This window comes from Grus americana, chromosome 2, assembly GCF_028858705.1.
Source record: "Grus americana isolate bGruAme1 chromosome 2, bGruAme1.mat, whole genome shotgun sequence".
NCBI lineage: Eukaryota > Metazoa > Chordata > Aves > Gruiformes > Gruidae > Grus > Grus americana.
In genome coordinates, this window is record NC_072853.1 from 124,388,770 (window position 1) to 124,409,295 (window position 20,526).

The 20,526-nt window shown below is 38.6% G+C and overlaps 1 protein-coding gene across 2 annotated transcripts in view; it reads left to right on the top strand.

Moving 5' to 3' along the window:
- The window catches only part of GADL1 (glutamate decarboxylase like 1), a 132,693-nt gene that overhangs the window by 55,605 nt on the left and 56,562 nt on the right, over window positions 1-20,526 (top strand). For both annotated transcript variants that reach the window (XM_054818276.1, XM_054818277.1), the window contains 8 exons: window positions 4,135-4,307; window positions 5,224-5,350; window positions 7,083-7,173; window positions 7,849-7,955; window positions 9,588-9,703; window positions 15,556-15,635; window positions 15,751-15,805; window positions 19,215-19,331. In XM_054818276.1, the coding sequence (XP_054674251.1) occupies window positions 4,135-4,307; window positions 5,224-5,350; window positions 7,083-7,173; window positions 7,849-7,955; window positions 9,588-9,703; window positions 15,556-15,635; window positions 15,751-15,805; window positions 19,215-19,331 (866 nt within the window). The remainder of the gene's footprint in view (window positions 1-4,134; window positions 4,308-5,223; window positions 5,351-7,082; window positions 7,174-7,848; window positions 7,956-9,587; window positions 9,704-15,555; window positions 15,636-15,750; window positions 15,806-19,214; window positions 19,332-20,526) is intronic.

Here is a 20,526-nt window from a genome sequence, read left to right on the forward strand (position 1 = left end):
TCCTTCTGAGCAGCAAATCTTTCTGGGCATTTTATTCTGCTCTCCCAAATGTTGTCAGAACGTGCCAAGTACAGGGCTCCAGTTTCTTTTTGTAGTGCAAGAATTTAGCAGTGAAAGTTTCTATATGTTTATGGAAACACAGATGCAGCTTTTAAAACACTTGGTAGTGCTTACATAAAGATATAGAAACATCTGAAAAATGTTTATTTTTCTGTACATTATTTCAACTCCAATTAATTTACATTTGCTGCTGGGAAAATAATATTGATCATAAAAATGAAATGCTAGTTGGAAATCCTTAGGCTTCTGTAATAGAATATTTCATTCAGGATGAAATGTGAGAATTATAGGTTTGAGTGTGCTGCTGCTGAAGCCAGTGGCTGAATGCCCAGTTACCTTCAATTGGAGCAGGATCGAGTCATCTCTTTTGCAGAAGGATATCTTGAACAGTCAATAATCCTTAATCTCTGATTTAAAGCACTTCCGTTTGGTAAAATTTTAGTACTGTTTCAAGCCTGGAGCCATTTGGCTGAAATTGCATTTGATATACTTTCTGGAAGTCTGTTTTCTGAGTCTGCTTAGGAGTCTGTTTCTATATTCTTAAATAGAAAAGAATATAATTATTGCAGCCACATCTCTAGATTGTTTGCCTGTCGTGTTTGAAAACAAAGAGGGCGTATGTGACAAGATGCTGTTTCTACAAAGTGGGCTCCATGTGAAACACGTTCCCATAGTGCAATCAGGTGTGTTTGAGACATATATAAAAGGCCCCAAATTCCTGGAAAATAATGTTTTGACCATTTGAGGTGTGGATAGGTTTTTTTGGTTTTGTTTTTTTTAAAGAGACAACATGAATTACCAGCTCATAAAGATAGCGTGTGGTTATTAGCTTGGATGCTGAGCTCTGAGAAGATGCTAAAAGCATGCTACTTAACTTGAGTAGTGTTACAAAAAAAGTGAAACTTGAATCTTTCTGGAGGTTCACCCATCTAAAACATAATAAATTGGTCATAGGATCTTTTTAAAAATGTGGTAAAAAGAAAAACAATGTTATGGAAATTCAGACTTTTATAATCTACTTAGTTTTCTTCTTCAAGGTTTTTGCTGCAACCAAGAGTACACAAATTTATTTTTCAGTAAAGAAGAGCTTGGGATTCTCATAAGAATTCCTGAAGTCAGACAGTTCTAAGTAGAAGATTAAGTATCACAGGATTTGGAGTAAAATCATGAGGGATGGGACTAATGTATATATCCAACAGTGGCTTGCAAAACCTGAAGACATATACCTCAGAAAATGTCTATGGGGCTAGATTTAAGCTGCTGATTGTGAAGTAGTTGTTCATATTAATTTCCAGTAATAGTCATGATAAGTTCCAGGGCAGAATTTAGCTCAGCAAGTTCAGATTGAAATGGTAAGTGATAACAAAAAAAATTATTGAGAAAATGGTAAATAATTGCAATGTGTATTATTTCATGAAATATAACGTGGCTAAGTCCTGAACTCTTTGCTGGAGCCTTACACAGGTAAATTGCTGTTGTAGTGAAGGCTCTTTTCCCTCCCTTCCTTCTGAACCCTCTGCTTTGCCTTTCTGTTTCAGAAACTGTGCCTGAGGCCCAACACAGATGTGTTGGGACTAGGGGTAGGCTGTCGCTTATTTTCCAGAGGATGTCGTCTTCCTCAGCCTCCACAAAGTGTCCTGTGGAGATTGTAAAACTATGTGTAGAGGAGAATAGACCTGCTTGAAATAGGGATCAGTTGTTAGACCCATCACCCAGCCCCCTAAAGACCTGATAAAAGAAGCGATGTGAAGTTCTGCTTTTGGTTTTCGCAGAATTTCTGGAAGAGATCGTTGTGAAGTCATGGAAGTACTACTAGCACATATCTGTGCAAAAGTATCAGAAATAGGGCTGATGGAGTTACCAACAGACAGCTTTTGCACAGCTCTGGTTCTAGCAGAGACCTGAGGGGCAGAGCAGAGCAAAAAAAGGAGTTAGTGAGTTCTCTTGCTCTGCTGTCTCTTCTTCCTGTAACAAAAGGAAGTATCAACATCTGTGCTCTGTGATAGATATTAATCTCCTATGAAGTTTTCTCAGATCCTGTCCTCTTTTCCGTTGAAACAAACCACCTTTGACATACATGGAGATGGTAGCATCTCCAGGAGATGGCAAGGCTGAGATTTTGTTTGTTTGTTTGTTAAGGCAGCTATTTATGCACCAACTAACTCACTCTTAATCCAAAAATAGTTCCTGTTCTGTCTACCCAAAGACCTGGTGGCTTCCAATTCCTGGTTAATACCTGGTGTTGTAAGTCTTGTAAAGTTGACCTACTAGCTTGTGTTTTCAGAGAGAAACCTCTAAGAGTTTTTCAAAGCTGCAATTTCTGTACAGTGCCTCTGCTGTGGTGTGCTGGGAAGCATGATGAGAATTGACATTTCTGATGTCTGGGATTTTCCCTCTTTACCTGTTGAAGATGGAATACTGTTTACCTGCCAGTTCTGTATCTGTCCCACAAGAACATTTGTGCCTGTCCTGTAACAATGTGCTGAAGGCTACTCTGTTCAGTGAATTTCAGTATATTACCCCTTTGGATTAAAAATAGAAGTAATTTCAGAAGTGCAGAGGGTAGCGGTCTCATTTTTGCTGTAAGCGCTATGGGAAGCCTGAGGTTCCACCTCATGTTAGAATTTGATCTTGTTTATCATCTCTCTCCTGATAAGCAAAAGTAAACTGAATAGCTTCTCTGAGTCATCAGTAAATAAAAGCTCATGAGATTGACAGAGTTTTGTTCAATCAATGGACCTCAAAGTCACCTTCCTAGGCAGCATTGTTGTTCTTTTATATTCTCCTGCGCATGAAGAACTGTAATTATGATAAGTATGATGAATGTGTCAGACTGCAGTGTCTGGCAGGCTTCTGGAAATTCACTTGCTTGTTTAAACCTGTGAAAAAGGTACCTTTCTTCTGTACTTTATAACTGGAGCAAAAAGTAAAGCAGAAGATAAAGTTGATTTGGGCATAGAACTTTCTCCTCGTACATCTTACCCTTCCACCATCCTCACTGTAGCACTGGCTGAAGAAGACCCTCCAAGGCAATGCTGCCTGGCTTCATAGATCTTAGCTGTTCTAGGGTGAGATCAGCGGACAAGCGCTGTCTGTAACCCAGATAATTTGGATACAGTAGTTACTGCTTCTCCTTTGAGAGCTGTACCGTTTCAAATGTCTGTTCCCTTGATACCTCCAAATGTCTCACTTTCGTCTTTATCCTCACGTTGATTAAAACTGGAGTCCTGATCTTGCCGTATGAAATCAATACATGAAATAGATCCGTGGTTGCTGCTGTTGGCCAGTGTCTTATAAGCATCTTGGATGTGCATTCAGAAGTAACGTAAAGAGGGAAGTAGCAATGTGTTTATGGAACACATCAGGAGAGTATGTCTCATGGATAGGTGAGGGAGAAGAGCCATCATTGTTGAAGTGCATAAACTGGATAATCTGCACAGCAAATTACTGTAATTAGTGACTGAGGGCACTTAATAGGATAAGGCCAGAAAGGAGAGAAGTACAGGTATGCGATATTGACAGCAGTCTCAAAAGGTTTTATCTTCATGGAGTGTGGGTCAGTAAAACACTTTGCAAAGGATGCAGAAGACACAGAAAGAGGACTGGCTGGTGGGAAGGATCAGCATAAAGATATGGGAAATGAAGCTGAAATTAATTCACGAGAAAAGGGGAGCAGGAGAGATGATGTGGAGAGAAACATTTTCAGCTAAGAAAAATGCCTGCTATCTTGCACTTTATTTCTGTTTATGCAGCTGCGTCATGTTCTAGGCCAGAGCTGTATTTTCCTCTGTGTTTGGAAGGTGCCTTGCATGCTTTTTTATGCTACAGAAAGCAGTAGATACCATACAGTAGGCTATTATTACTTACATAATAGCAATCTAGTTTTGAAGTAACACACTGAGGTTTTTTGTCTGTAAAGATTCTTACACCAAAATCTAGGATTTTTGTACATGTGAAAAGTCAGTGTGAATTTTTCCTTAAGTTGACTAAATCGTCAGCAATGAAAGAATATTTGTTTAGTTAATGATTTAGTTGTCCAGGCCTTGCTCTAATGGTGAGTTATTTATCTTACAGTTGGCATTTGCAAACAGGAGATGCTCCAGAAGAAGAAAAATGCTGTTTTGGTGGATGGGGTCATCCTAAATGGTCCAATAATGGACTCAAAAGCAGGAGAGAAGTTTGTGGAAGAGGCCTGTAAGATTATAATGGAAGAAGTCGTCCGGAAGGCTGATGATGTAACAGAAAAGGTAAAGCCATAGAGTGTTGTTGAGAATTTGTAACAGAGATAATGAACAGTGAATCATTTTTTTTTCTAAGCTGTATTTTATTGCACTTTAAGTAGCCTCAGAATTGCTTCTAGTCTGTGCCTCGCTCTGAAATAAAAAGACAGCCTTCCAAATTAAGAGAGATCATATTGTAAAACCTTTCAATAATGTAATTAGCATACATATTTGCCAGAATATAATGAGTTTTTTCATCTCAGAATACAATGGTCACTTTGTTTGAGATGACAAATGGGAGCACTGTTTTTCCTGTTCGGGGTGGGGGACTTACTTGTTTGCTCCTCTGGGGTACTGGTTATCAGAGAAGGAGGAACAGTGGATGTGGTACCACTGTGGGGGAGGAACATTATGATATTGCTCTGTGTTTCACAGAACCCCTGCTTAAGAGGGTGTATGGGAAGAGGAGCTGAAAATGCAGCATGTTTGCCTATGGTCATGCACTGATTGCTCCCAGCCGTTGGCAGAACCGCATCTGAAAATGCTATAACTGCAAATCTTTAGCTAAGGACAGAACTTTACCTGCAGGCCTCTTGCTCCTAGCTAGGACATGCGAGCCGTGAACAAGGCATTTTGGTTTTCAGACTTGAAGCTAGCTTTGTACGCCCCTGCATTCCAACAGGCACACCTTATTCTCTTCTAAACCTATTCCTCCTTCCAGCTTTTCCCACTCTAGTTTTTATGGTCAAGGAATACCTGAGACACAATAAACGCAAGATCCCACGAGACCAGTTTACCAGAGATACTTTCTAGTGGCATGCTGCACTGCAGTGGGCAGTTGAGTGAAACCGGTGCTGAATGTGGTGCTTACCTGGTACCTTTATAACCTCTTCCTCTTGGCAAACCTGTTCACTGCTGGTGTCTCCTTCCTCCCCATCGTTAGGTTTGTGAATGGCGGGCCCCCGAAGCACTGAAGCAGATTCTTGATCTGGAAATGAGGGACACCGGAGAATCTCATCAGAAACTCTTGCAACTCTGCCGGGATGTTATACAATACAGCGTCAAAACCAGTAGGAATGGGATTTCTAGTGAAGTTATTTTATATGCTAACCTAGGAAGATGGGATAATGTTTACAAAGTTCTGTCACCTTTCAGGGAACTAGGGGTGTGAATGTTTGTTTTCTTCCTGCCTATACAAGTATGCAAACATTTGGCTGTGTTTCCATTGTTTGACTGGATGCTAGCCACCATAGGTTTGACTAAAATGTATAATAATGGCAAACTAAAGGAAAACTAATTCCTGTAATGCCATGGACATTAGTGGTATATTTTGTTATTTTGAAGTCTTGTGAAAGTCACCTAGATGAGTATGATATAACAGTCTAGGAAAACAGGCAGGAGAAAGACCTCTGCGTGTGATTTCCTGCTGTCTGAGTGATGAGGAGTGGAGTTGCCATCATTGCCCTCATATATTCTTAGTGATGATTACCCTGCATTTACTATTGCTCTTTTTGAGCAATAGTCTTATAGGGTGTTAATTTGCTGATAGGCAGCAATTCCTGTTCCAGACACTGTGAGAAGAGAGCCTGCAGTGTTTCAGAGAAAGTACGCCACATCTCTGCAGGATTAGCTCTCTACGGCTAACCTTTCTGCAGCATGTGTAGTACAATTCAATCTTAGCGAAAAGGGATGAATAACATCTGTTCAGGAAATAGCGCTGTGGATCAGTAGCTCAGGATTTCAGATGTGGCATAGCTTAGGCTGTGTTTTGGAAAGTGAGAAGGTCGTTCGATACAGTTAGTTATGCATTTCCAGGGGACGTTCCCTGCTACAGTCACTACTGCTATGAAGTAAAACTGTTAAATAATTTTGACAGTGAATGCGTGCCTTTGAAAATCATAGAAAAGTAGCAATACTGATCTGCAGGGGAGGTGCACTAATAATATGCAGATATAATTACTGAGTTACTGGAAGGTGTTCTGTTTATCTTATTTTTGCAAATTGCCTTTAGATTTTCATTTGTTACACTATGTCCCCTTAGAAAGGATGTTGTAAATAAAAATATACTGTACAAATAATCTTTAATTTAAGTATAAACGCTTATTGAAGCCCCCCAGATATATTATAAAGGGAGCCATACAGTTTACCTGGTTTTGCATGTGAAAGTATTATGTTGTGGGTTAAAATTTAGGTGATGATCCCACTGCGGAACTGACTTGTTTTTATAGTCAGCAGTAGTATTAGAATTTTCTCATAATTAGTTATATCTCAGTGTTTCAAGGCAGGTAAACAAATTCTTCTGTCATTTTAACTCTATAGCAGGTTTTTCCAGGCTGTTATACCACCTCTCTCTCTCAATACCAATACTTTGGTGGGAGCACAGGCACAGCTGCCTAGGATCAGCAGGTTCCTGTATTCTACTGCTTAGCGAAAGTTGGCCGAGCATCCATCGTGGCCTCTGAAGACCACTGTTAAAAGCCACTGTGTATACTTAACTGTCAATACCTTTTTTTTTCCTCTTTTTCTTTTTTTTTCTTTTTTTCTTTTTATTTGTAAAACTTGTGAACAACACACATTCATTCTGTGCACTACTTACATCTCTCAAACCTTGTTTGGGACCTGAAAGTGCTTATTAAATTTACTTTCAAAAGATTGTGTAACCTAAGAAAAGTCCAGAAAATACTGAGAGAATGATGGAGTGAATTGTGGTTTGCAGTGATCAGTGTTCAGCTGAGAGGGCCTGTGATATATCCTTTTTGCATGTACATCCTGTCACTCATTGCTTTTCATCTGTATTTTCAGGTCATCCAAGATTTTTCAATCAGCTGTATGCTGGAATAGATTATTCCTCGTTAGTGGCTCGTTTCATTACAGAAGCACTGAACCCAAGTGTGTAAGTGTAGTCCTTTGTCCTCTCGTTGATGAATTAGCATGCTTTTCAGCATAACAGTGTTTTTTGCTCCCTCCGGCCTTCTGATTTTTGTTTTCAGTGTTACAGAGGAGGGAGGAATTGTGCAGGAATTTTGGAGGGAAAAGAGTCTGGATTGGCTGAATAGCTCACCATAAGGTTGGATAATCTGATGAGGCCTTTTTTTCTAGTTTGTGAGGTGGAGCTTAAGAGGAGAGATCTTTGTTTTTCAATGCTTTTAAACTTAGACTTTTATCTTACTGAGTGCATAAAAATGAATTAATCAGACTTACTCAGTTGTTCATTTCCTTTGAAGCATTCTGCACTGAGTTGAATGCAAATGGTTACCTGTTTACTTGCAAATGTAAAGCCCAAACAAAAAGTAATTTTTGCTTGCAGTAAATCATTACAGCTGAAATTTAATCATGTGACCTACGTTAAAAGCAAACTGGAAGTGTTAATGTGATGCTGTTAGGAACTAAGCAGTTGCTCTACTGGGTCAGATCTGTAGTGTTTTAGTTTAGAGTTCTACTGCTGATAGTGGTCAGCTTCTGATAGATTAGAGAAAGGTGCAAGAAACCTTTATCTAGTTCTGGCAATATTCTGTGATATGAGTTCTGTAGTCTTAATACCAATCACGATGCTTTCATTTTTGTTCAGATATACATATGAAGTATCCCCTGTGTTTCTGTTGGTGGAAGAAGCAGTCATCAAGAAAATGATTGAGTTCATAGGCTGGGAAGAAGGTGATGGTATATTCAATCCAGGTAAGAACAGTTCAGATTTCAAGTTGAGTCATTATAAAACAACTAACACCAGTAATTCCATGAACACGAATCCAATCGTGTAGAATATTTGAAAATGCATGCAAAAATCCAGTGATGCACACACATAACTATTTAATCCAGGCTTATCTTATGTGTTTCTAGTAATAATTCTGTGAACCTGGTCAGTGAATGAATGAAAACAGTTCTATATTAAATATAATTATGTGGAAATTAATTGTTTGTAACCGATGCCCTTCCTGACCTTACTAACAGCAATACCAACAGCCTCATGGGACTGAGTCAAATTGGTTGACAGACAGGGACCTGATTTATGTGCTAGACACCAACCAGTGGTGCCTGAGAGCACTGATCTGTGTATGCTCCTATCAGCTGTGGGAGCCAGACTTTATCTTAGTGGGAGTGTCATAAGCTTAACGGCTTTCAGTTTTGATCGTTTTTGTAAATGTTACAATAAGGCCAACCAAAAAAATACTTAAGCTTCTTGAGAAGCCACAGTTTTCAAATGTTCTGTAAAGCAGCGTTCCAGCCCACTGTATTGAAATAATAAAGCATACTGATATTATTGCACAGATTATTTGGCTAACGAATTATTATGCTAGATGTGAAGCTTTTCTATCTAATTTGGGGGTGAGAAGAGAAATAAAATTAGTAAATGGATTTAAACCCCACCTCCAAAACCAAACCTAAGTCAGTAATTCTACATGTAAGTAGTAGAAAAAAAATAAAAATAAATAAAATATATTTTTTAAAATATATTAATGGTCTGGATTTTTTTTAATGTCAGATTTGATGTGTATTTTCAGTAGAATCTGTGCTTTTATGGCAGAATTGCTTAATTAAAACTTACTGAGATACTGTCAAAAGAGAAATGCATTGTACTTTTTCATGCTAGTTTTATGTAAGGGTTTTTCTTATTATTTTGGTTTTGTTCTTTCAAGTGAGTAAAACCCATCCAGGTCTCACCTTGCAGATCTTCCAGTTCCCACTCACTCTGGTTTTTTCTTTTCTAATGGCTTTTTTCTCTGAGGCCTGGTTGCCCAAGAGATCTCTTAGGCTTTGTACAGTGCAACCACAGCAGAGCTCAGTGCGGGCAGCTGAGCTGGCACTGCTTCAGTGTAAATGGGAAGGAGCTGTTGCAGGGCGTCCTCTCTTGGGGAGGATTGTTTGGGCACAGTTCTCCAGGAAATACAGAATTGTAGGATGGTTTGGGTTGGAAGGGACCTTAAAGATCATCTAGTTCCAACCCCCCCTGCCATGGGCAGGGACACCCTCCACTAGACCACGTTGCCCAAAGCCCCATCCAACCTGGCCTTGAACACTTCCAGGGATGGGGCATCCACAACCTCTCTGGGCAGCCTGTTCCAGTGCCTCACCGCCCTCACAGTAAAGAATTTCTTCCCCAAAGAGCATTCAAACACGCTGTTTCCATACATGCTGCAGAGCCCAAAGTTCATTTTATGTTTGTAGGCTTTTGAGGAGGAAATAAGCTATGATGGATGCATCTATAGGCTAACTGTATGGTTTATTTTTTCCCTAATAGATCAAGTGCTCAGACACAGGACAGGTGCTAGGACTGTGGCTAACGCAATATCTATATGCCTTTTTCTCCAGGTGGCTCTGTTTCTAATATGTATGCTATGAACTTAGCAAGATACAAATTTTGTCCTGAGATAAAGGAAAAAGGCCTTTCAGGTTTGCCAAGACTAGTCCTGTTCACTTCGGAAGAGGTAAAAACAAAACAAAAAAAGCTTTTGTTTTCATTATAGAATTTCTAAAAATGAACTTTTATTTTTCAATGGTTGCAAAATTGTATCATTTGCATATCTGATGGGCCACTGGTGCGATAAATTTGTCATCAGTGTATGATGTGAAATTTTGGAGCTATTTGGAGAAGTCTGATGGTAAATTTCCCTGCAGAAGCTTCCTTCCTTTCAGAACGCAAACACAGATGTTTCTGCTCTTGGAAACTGCTGATATAAGAATAGGTTGTACGTGGGGCAAACCTGAAGCAGAATGTGTGTGGGATGTTGTGGAGGTCTGCAGCATTTGATTTCCCACAGCATAAAGTCTAGCAGGAACCATAGATAGGTTTTGGATGTCAAAGTTTTTTTCCTGATGGTTTAATTTGTACTAAGCTGAGCATTTGTACCTGTGAGACAGCTCTCTGCAGCTCCCACTCTGCCCTGTATCAGGATACATACTGGCTGCAGTACAGAACCGAAACCACCTGCTGGATCTTTAGACAGTTCTTCTTTAAATAATTGAAAATATGTGGCTAGTGTTAAAGTTTTTGAATATTATCTGTCCAAACTGCCTGTGGGAAATTGAGTTATATTCATATATTTATTCTGAAGCTATTTTTTGAGGCTTTTTCTCTCACTTATTCCTCCAATGTTAAGAGTTTATAATTTCATTAGTACAGAATTGTTATTAATTCTGACTCCACTATATAAAGGCCCCAGTGGAACTAAGAACCTTATTGTACTAGGGAATATGTAGTTACTAGAATAATTTTAGCTCTTAAGTTTATGCTCCAAACAGTTTGCAGTGTAAATAGATGAGAGGCTTATTTTGAAGAGGCCCAAGGGATGAAGGCATTGCATAAGTTGTCCAAGACAGCACATATATTTTGGAACTGAATCCAAATGTCCTAAATAAAGGGATTTTTTTTTTTTTCCAGGCAAAATATATTTAGGTTTTTTTCTTTCTGAAAAGTGTGTATATGAAATGACATGCCAGCTCATACTTAATTCATCACGTTACATCTTAAAAATAGCTAAGGAGGAAAAAATGAAGTTAAAACATGTTCCGTTAATGCTTTTGAAGAGAAGGACATAGAATTTTTATGATGAAGTAACATTTTATTTCATTGCAAGATTTAACTAAAATGTATACTCTTGTACTCTAAAATAAACAAGCATTTAATTTCATAACAAAATAACTTTCATTCGATGCCCAGAGTAAATTTATTTTGATATCTTTGCTTCTCTAGAAAGACCAAAGCCATAAAACACAGAACGGAACAGGAAAAATAAATTGGTAAATTATTTGTAAGGCAGTGCTCTTGATCTCCAATACTTTGCTTGATTTACAAAACCGTGTGGTCTTTAGTGCTAGTGCTGAATGATCACTTGCTGCAGAGCTGCCACTTTTAGTGGTTAGATATTGTGGCTATTGTCTAAGATCTCTAGTGTTTATTCATGGTTATGAGCAACAAGATGTGCATATTCATATATCCTTATTTTAGACACACCTGTACTGAGTCCAAGTTAAGTTATCTTTTAGAATTGTATTTAGTTCAGATATGTCATATTGAGAATATATTTAATAAATGGCCCACACTGAAGATAAGTACATAAGTGCTTGCATCGTACACTCTTAATTTTTTATTATTTGTTTTTATTTTGAGCCTTCATTTATTTAGTGTTTTGTGCCTTTTTTTTTTTTTTTTTTTTTTTTTTTTTTTACTGAAGAGGTACCTGAAGAAGCAAATGATTTAAAAAGTGATGCTGGAGAAGTTAACAGCCTATGTTTATCTTTGATGTGAATCGGGCAAACAGTGTTGGCATGGAGAAGCCATGAGGCTAAAGTGAACTGAGAATATTGATAAGGAGTCAAAACACGTGGCTGCTTAAGGCATTTTTGTCATTTTAGGGCTTGGCTTCAACACTGTGTTCACATGAAATTATATTTGTCTTGAGTTGCCAAGTCTCAAAGTTTCAGTCTGGCGCTTGGCAGACTGAAAGAGTTGCCTTGCTGTAGAGCAGTGGCATGCACAGACTTGTCAGTGACTTAATTTTCTGTGATCTGGGGCTATGTATTTTTTTGTATGTTCTTGGATGACATGAAGGTGTATGTTTAATGTGTGGTCCACCCGAGGTCCTCATGCTGTGTTTGGCCTTCAGGAACAAAAAGGCTCCTTGTTCCTGCAAGTAAAATGCTTAGCCACTTCAAATCGTGGTGATACACAATGAACACTGTTTATGCTCCTACTACGTAGTTCTCTCACTGGACAATTACAGAGTGATTCCTCTTGAGACAGTAGCAGCAGTAGAGAAATTGTTAGATCTCACTTTCTTGAGGCATGATTTGTGGCTCTGATTTGTAGGAGCTGAATGCAGTTGTAGTTATAGATGTCAGCCCAACTTTTTATCACTTCTTGCTATTTGAATCCCATCTGAACTTTATTCTGACCCAAGAATGTATTGCATTGATCTGAAGGGTAGAAATCTGCTAAATTTGAGGTAACTGAGGGTAGAGGAGAATGTGTAAGCAGTCGAAATGTGCATGCTGATATGAGCAGTTTTTTAGATGCAATGAAACTAAATTCCTCCCCAGTGCAACTTGATCATGAAAGTAATAAAGTGAGAGAACACAACATTAACTCACCATGTTGTCCCCTGTTGAAATTACAACAGACAAAAATGAGTAATAAAACAATCTCATAATAATGTAATTGCTTTATGCAATCATGTTTCTAAGAAACTTTTCAAAATCAAGAAAATACAAATTTATCTTCTGTTTTAATGAGCACAGAGGAAAAGTACCTTGTCTTTGCAAACATTATTAGGAAACGAAAACTGTGTCTAGCTATAGTTAAAATAGTAGAGCAGCACATCCTGAATGCACTGTTCCAATTTGATCTTGTGCTCAAAGGCATTAATTTCTTACTACAAATGGCTACAGATTTAATAATGTGTCCAAACAAACAAAACTGCCAAAGACATGGCAAGAGTAATCTGAATTCACAATATTTAAAATTATTCTTTAAAATTATGTATATAATCTAGATACAAATAATACCTTTTATCTGGATATTTCTTTCTCTTTTTTTGGAAAGGGAACTATGAACAAGTGTATTAGTTGACACTGTTGTGAGTGGAGCTGCTAAATGTTCTCTGGTATATATTTTCCTAAAATGAAGCAATCTAATTTACCATAATGGCTTCTAGTAATGATAATGGGGGGGAAAAAAAGAAATTCTTTTATGTTTTCCATCAATATAACTGGAAGACTACTTTTTTTTTTCATCAAAGGAAGCATATTCCAAGTCTATGTAGTAGTATAAGTCTTGTCCCTTTTCTGTCCTACTGAAGACCTGACAGAATTTTCCAAGAGGTGCAGAAGTACTTGTGGAGGCGAGAAATAATATATCTTGTAGCCTGTTTTGTTTTGGTATTCCCTTTGTTCTTCTCTTTCCCTCTGCTTTTTGGTATAATCTCTCAGATGGTCAAGCCTCTTTCATCTTTCTCCTAAACTCCTATAACATTTTTTATAATAAAATACATTTTTTTAGTGATTGCCTGTTCACTAGTATACAGAATTTGCAGGTCTACTGCTTTGTCAGTTTGGAGCAATCTGATTATTCCTGGTGATTCATACCTTTCAGCTGAACCTAATGGATAGAAATCAGTGATGGAGGCAACTAGTGTTTTAAGTGATTCACTAATCAGTTGAAAACATCTCCAAACTTCTACTGAACAACACACAGCCACTCTACCATCATTATTACCATTATTGATGTAATTTGCTGTAATGTAAGACTAATTATCCACCTATGTATGTTATTATTTTTGTAACAGTCTAAATGAATGAGCCCTAAAGGCTTTGTGGATGTGTCATGTTACAAAATTAAGGTTTCTTAAAACTACCTGATAGTATCAAGTAGTGTCTTTGTATGCCTTTATTTAAAAAGTGGGTGATTGTGGGGGAAACCTTTTTGTCAAAAAGAAAAAGAGCCCTTTGAGATGATCCATCTCATCAAAATAAGCGTGACAGGCTTTAATACCCTTAATATATTCATACCCACACATTAATATGTTGTACATTTTTCATAATTATGTTCAGCAGTAACTGCATTTGTGTGAACTCTCTGGAAGAAAATGGAATTAATTAACCACCTGGCTTCACCTCCTGTATGAAAAGTAACAATTCTAGACATCTTCACGGTTGCTGGAATATGCGTTATTTTAACTCTTCAGTAATAATGTGAAAAAGAGCCAATTTTATGTTTTGAGAAGAGCGGTGATAATCCAAGGTTTGGATGATCTTGATTCCGAGAACTGTGGTAGCCCTGTGAGATGCTGCGTACTCTCAAAACTGACTCCGTTGCTATAAGTGGGTAGGCATTTGGCATGCTGCAGGTTGTTCAGAGTGGTTTTGACATCTAAAAATATCTTCAGATCAAGAAGGTTACTGTATCTTGAATTCCCAGGCTAATCTTGAAGATGGATTAAGCCGAGATCAGCATACTCTTATTCTGGAATAAGACAAAATGTTCTTATGCTGGAATGACAGTATCCACAGCAGAGCAGGTCCTTGTAGAGGTGAATGTTGGAAAGATGGTAAGATATACCTTGAGTATTTGTTTAACAGAAAAAAGCTTGTAAGAAGTAGAGAGTGGACTGGAGGCTTGAGTATCCTTCTCACCAGAGCCATTTTACCACATTCTGACTGAATAAGCACACATTTCTAACACCCTTTGAGCAGGTCAAGGGGCCTCTGCTTTTACAGTCACTTCTGAGGTTTCATACACTAATGCCCCTTAGTGTAAAGTGAGAAATGGGCTGCATCTGTAACCATTCAAAGATACCTCTGTCATGAGACCTAGCTAAAATTCTTTGCTGAAATAGCAGCTTCATTTTCTGGAAGATGCAGACTGGTCCAAACTGGAACCTTTTGCAAAATCCATATTAACTTTTGAAGCTGTGTTGAGTCCTGTCCAAAGTCTGCTTACTTTTGTAATGGCTTCTAAGAGCCACGTTCATGTGAACAACCTTGGTATCTAAACACCAAGATTTTCAGGTCCTTTTCCAGAGATGGGGCTTTGAAGGCCTTGGAAGTCCCAACTGTACCACATCTAAAGGCTTTGGTAAGTCTTGGGACTTGAGCTCCTTGATGACCTACGAACAGAGCTGCTGGATCAGGCCAAGGATCAGTTTGACGTAGTGTCCTGTCTCTGGCAGTGGACAACAGCTGATGTTTAGAGAAAGCATATGGAAAAATCACAAGGATAAAGTAGTAGAGGCTTTAGATATATCACAAGATGCATCCTAATTAAGGGTCCAGTTTCCAAGGAGTGGTGCATTGGACTTTCAGACCTATAGGTTGCCTCTAGGCTGTTGAGTTCAATAGCCTTTGGACCTTTCTTCATGTGCATTTCCTAACTCTCACACTCATCAATACTTTTGACTCAGATCTATTAAAACATTTTGAAACAATAATTCTTCCCTGATGACACTTCAGAGTTTCTATTTTTCATTGTAGTGCAGAACCAGCTTTAAAAAAAAATCATATGGAATGGAGCTTTTTACTTTTTCAGCCCACGTTTTAATCATGGTGCGCATCGTTTTTTGTCGTTTTCCCCAGTCTTCAGTGTGTGTCACTAATTGTTAAATACAAGATGGTCTTGGTGCTGCGAAGCTTTTGTCAGTTTGCTTTTTGTATTAGGATATACTGTTGTCATGACTGTTATCTGCTATTAAATTAATTTCAGTGTCACTGTTCCCTGTGTTAAGGAATCTATTTCTTTCTTTTTAATTGCGTACTCAGGTTTTTTTCATGCCTCTTTCATTTACAGTGTCATTACTCCATGAAGAAGGCAGCCTCCTTCCTGGGTATTGGTACAGAGAATGTTTACTTCATCAAAACAGATGAAAGGTAAGGAAGCAAAAGCCATGGCTGTGGTCTCTGAGCCTTTTTAAAATGCAGTAGTGCTGTACATAACCAACCTATTTCAATGTAACTGAAAAAGTTTTAAATCTGTGTCCCTTAGAGGTAAGATGATACCTGAGGAACTGGAGAAACAAGTCCAACGGGCCAGGAAAGAGGTGAGAGGGGGAGAGAGAGTATGAAGGAGATAGGAAGAGTGTATGCAGATGGTGTGCTTGTGTCTGAGTGAAAGGAAGGAGAACTAAGAGTGAGTGAAATCTTAAAAATAGGGCAGTTCATGTACCAGTGTCTTTCTAACAGGTGTGATCTGTTTGCCACAAGCTTGTGTAACAAGCCAAGACTTCTAGGTGCCGCACCCTTCCGAGGGAGAAAAATTCCACAGGTTGTTTGCTACTAATGAAAGTCCTGAGAGAACAACACTGCTCTGAAGTATTTAGCACATTTCTGCTAGGATTTCTTTTGCCCTTGATCCTTTTTTTAAATGGATGCAGTATTGGTTTCCTTTAAATGGTAAATGAAAACTGTAGGTTTTTCAGTTAATTACAGCTGCTGTTGCTCTATCTTCTGCAGTAAGAACTGTAACATGTGGCTTAGTCTCTATCACACCACCTACAAATGCTAAATTTGGTCCTTTCTAGTATTGTAGCAAGAGTGCAGGGATTCCATGCTGTGCCTCTTTTCCCCCAGGGACTTTGCCAAGTAGAAAGTCAAAGGCCAGCATTTGGAAATGTACTGATGTGTGTATTAACATACATTCCCACAGTCTGTAAGACAGCACTTACTATAGTCAACATAACTCATTTTAAAGCACTTGGAGGACTGGATGTGAATTCTAAGGCACGGAGCATCTTCTTTTGGCTCGGTTAGCTCACCCTATTTCTCACGTCCAGTTTGTGCATGAGAGCAGCAGGATTCAGAGCTCAGTCCTCGGTCCATGATCTGTGAATACCAAGCAACTAGCGCAACGTCCGTGGTGTGGACAATGCCTACCATGGAATCCTACCTTGAGAAACCTACTTTTGTGGCTGATAGAAATGCCAAGGCTGTGCTGTCCTGTCGTGCACTGGCATGGCCACAGCTTTCATTAAGACCTGATTTAGATACATCTTTTGCCAAACAGCCATCTCCTCTGTGAGTTTCATGCTAGACAGAATAACTACTGATACGCGGTGGCCCTAATGACCTAGCAAACTCTCTTGATTGCCTCTTTCTGTGCTTTGTGTTATCTGTGGAAGACAACCTTACTTTACTCATTTGAGCAAGCTGGAGGGGGGGAAAAAAGGACTGAAATTAAATGGGGCAGGAGGAAGCAAGCTGACAGGAGAATGAGCTCTTTGCTCTTGCAAAAACAGAATTCTTGTTTGTTGATGTAATAATAAAGGTACTGGTTATTTGAAAGAAATCCTCTGACATTTATGAGTTTAAATAAAAGGTCAACCTCAGTATGGTGCTCTGCAATTTAAAAACAAATGTTCTATATTAAAATGCTCTGCTTACAGGAGAACACTATTTCACTTGCATTTTAATGGAAGTTACAGGTGTATTGGAAGGTTTTCATTTCATCAGAGCTTCAGTAAGTGTGTCTGTCCTTGATAAAGTGCTACTTTACAACTTTTACAGAAGGACAATTCAGTGAATTACAGTAAATATTCTAATGACTCTAGACAGCAGAGAATGTATTTGTAGTGATAGGAGCACAAAATGATCACTGACTATGAATAGCAAGAGTCTTAGGCCTCTTTTTAGAGAATTTAGTCAGGAAGATTTATTTATTTAACTATATTTAATTTCCTTCTTTGTGGGGAAAAATGTAATGGTAACAATCTTTGGAATTTGTAGAGATCTCAGACTTGTCCCCATATTCAGTCATGTTACCTTCTGGCTGCTGGGGGACCCTTGACTTTGATGTAGCTGTGGGAAAAAATTGGTGAGAATGCTAACAGGAACTAGGTGCAGCAGATACATCTTTGCCGCACTCACAAGTGTTTTGCACTTGAGCTTCAGGCTGGTTTATAAGTTTGATTGCCTTTTGTGGTAGATTGTACTAGGAATGAATGACCAAGAAGTGAATTATAGGCTGGTAGTTCTCTGTGAATGTATGAGATTAATTTAAATTAATTCCAAGGTTACTTTTCACTGCTTTAGGAATTTGTAAAGAAAATTAAAATACAAATAAATCATAATTATGTACCGTTCTAACAATCTTCTACGCTGTTCAAGAAGTATAAAACTGTCAGAGAGTAAATATGAATCAAGCCTGTCTGTCTCCGTAGCAGATGTTTAAAAGAGACAACTTTTTTTTTTAAAGAGACAGATCAGATTTCAGCTGAATTGAAGATACATAAAAGACTCATATGTAGAGTTTGATTTTCCAGCTGATGTCTGATTTCAGTGAAGCTATCTTGAGTTACATCAGCAGAGAGACTTTACGTCATCTGCGAGATTTAATTCACTGCAAGTGAACTCCAGGGATTCCAGATTATACAATTTAATAACAACTTTAGTCCCTCTTCAGTAACTGTGTTGTCACACTGCGGGCCGGATGCTGAAATGTTCAGAGGAGTTCCTTCCACATATATTTACCAGCACGTGAGACCGCACAGTCATCGCGAGGGCTGGTACCCTCAATTTCATGAAGTTGTTTCAAACTCTACGGATTCTTTTTATTGTTTTGTTTTCTGCTCCTAAGCAGGCACAAGGCACGTACACCTGCAAGGGAAGGTGCCAGCCGGTGCACGCGGCCTAGTCTGCTATTGTAATTGCACCCCTGGTATTAGCTGAACGGGAAAGCAATAAGCAAAGCCACTGAAACCAAAATGGATGGCTTGTGACGGTTGTCTGAGACTGCAACCTGACAGTAGTTTTCCTTATCCCACCTGTCTAACCTTAAAACTGTCTGAAATTTCCAGTGGTGTCTCTCCTGACCATCTACAGCCTTGCCTGTTTTCTAGACAGGAGTAGGAGCAAGAGAACAGCGCTTTGCTGTAGGTCAGGGTCAGACAGCGATGGCTGTCCCCGTCACGGTATGTGCCAGTGGTGCTGAAGGCAAATCGTGTTCCCTAGCAGAAGGTTCCTCTTCGCTAGACAGAGAATAGGGGCACTGTAGAGACGACACAGGTGGAACCCCTAAAGGGATGAGCCCTTTCCTTGCATGGGTAGCCTGCTGGCTGAGCTAGTAGCTTTATTTTATTCGGCAGAATGGCAGCAAATATGGTAGTAAAATGTGGAAGACTGAGAAATGAAAATCAGTGTATAAAGAGAGATGTCAAATATTCGGTATGTTTTGATCTTGACAAAACTAGCATCTGTCAAAACAGTCTGAAGCTGGTGAAGTCTGCCCTGGGATGATGTTAACTGGAAATGGAAAATGCTCTTTTTTTTTTTTTTTTTTTTTTTTTTTAAAAGAGCCAGACCTTTTAGATGCACTACCTTCTGCTGGGAAACTAAAATATAGACTGTCACATCTTTGTCCTATATTCCTAGACCTTTTTATACTTTAGCTTTGCAGATATACTGGAGGAAATGAGCAGTGCAAATGACAATTTTTTGTTTTGAATCCTATTGCAGGGGTCAGCACCATTTCTTGTCTGCGCTACAGCAGGCACAACAGTGCTGGGAGCATTTGATCCTCTGGATAAAATTGCCGATATCTGTGAAAAGCATGGCCTCTGGCTTCATGTTGACGTGAGTTTGTATACTGTGTAGTTGTGTTTAGCATTGCTTTTTTTTATAATTGCTTTTTTTTTTTGACTGTTGATGTTTCTTTGTAGAAGTAAGTTGAACTCTGGTAACGTTTTTTTTTTTTTGCATGGAGAACAGAAATACATTCTGATTTCTCTCTGTTACATGTTCTGAAAAACAGCAAATAATTTGGTTGTGACAAGCAGTCAAAGCTATTTTGTCGTTGTCAGGTTATATTTCAGAATGATTTTAAAATCAATTTCTTCTTGCTACCTCCTAAAAATGCTTCAAGGGTGATTATACACAAATATAACTTTGGATTCTTTCCACATTCTATGGGAGAATGGACACATTAGAATTGCGGTGTATGGTTTGTCTGGGTTAAAATAAAGGTATATTTCTGACTCAACCAGTCATAAATTATTCTGTGTGATATTTACAGGTTTGAGTTTCCTGTGGATCTCCTTACATTATCCTGAATTGTTTAGAAATTTTTGTTTTGTCATTTCTTTATAATTTTAGGTTTGGATATTAAAATCCATTCATGAACTTTTTTGGAATAATCATTTAGCCTTTTTATTACCTGAAAGAATTAGCTGTCAATGTATTTTTTTAAAACTAGGTCTCTTCATATTTGCTAAAATTGCATTCTCTCTGTAATTGCAATGCCACAATTCCAGAATGGCTAGATTAACAGCCATGGAGCAATGAGAGAGTCTGGCACAACGTTAATGGAGATTTTTAGACCTGCACTAAATTTTTGAAGTGTTTGTTTAATGTTGAGTATCTAAAGAAAAATCACGTAGGCAGCGATGTGTGTTTCAACTAAATGTGTCGCAGACATTAATAAATAAAGTCGCTGTGAGTCACAAGAGTTTTCTTATTGACTTGGAGGCAAAGGTGGAGAATTTAGCCCTAGTATTTAAACTGTGTGCTGGTGAGAACGACCCAGCAGATTTTCAGCACACGTGCAGCATTTGCATTAGGCGCTAGTCTCTTGTGTGTCTGCGTATAGTCGGTGGAAAGAGGGATGTATTCAGAGTCTGTGTTGGATCTTAGGTGAGTTGGAGATGGGTCCAGCCACTTCTATTCAATGGCTGTAGGAGGACAATGAGTAGTCTCCTAACATACTCCCTGTAGCTGAATAACTAAAATTATGTGAGATGGGCCTGGGCCACGTTGTGAACTATATACTTCA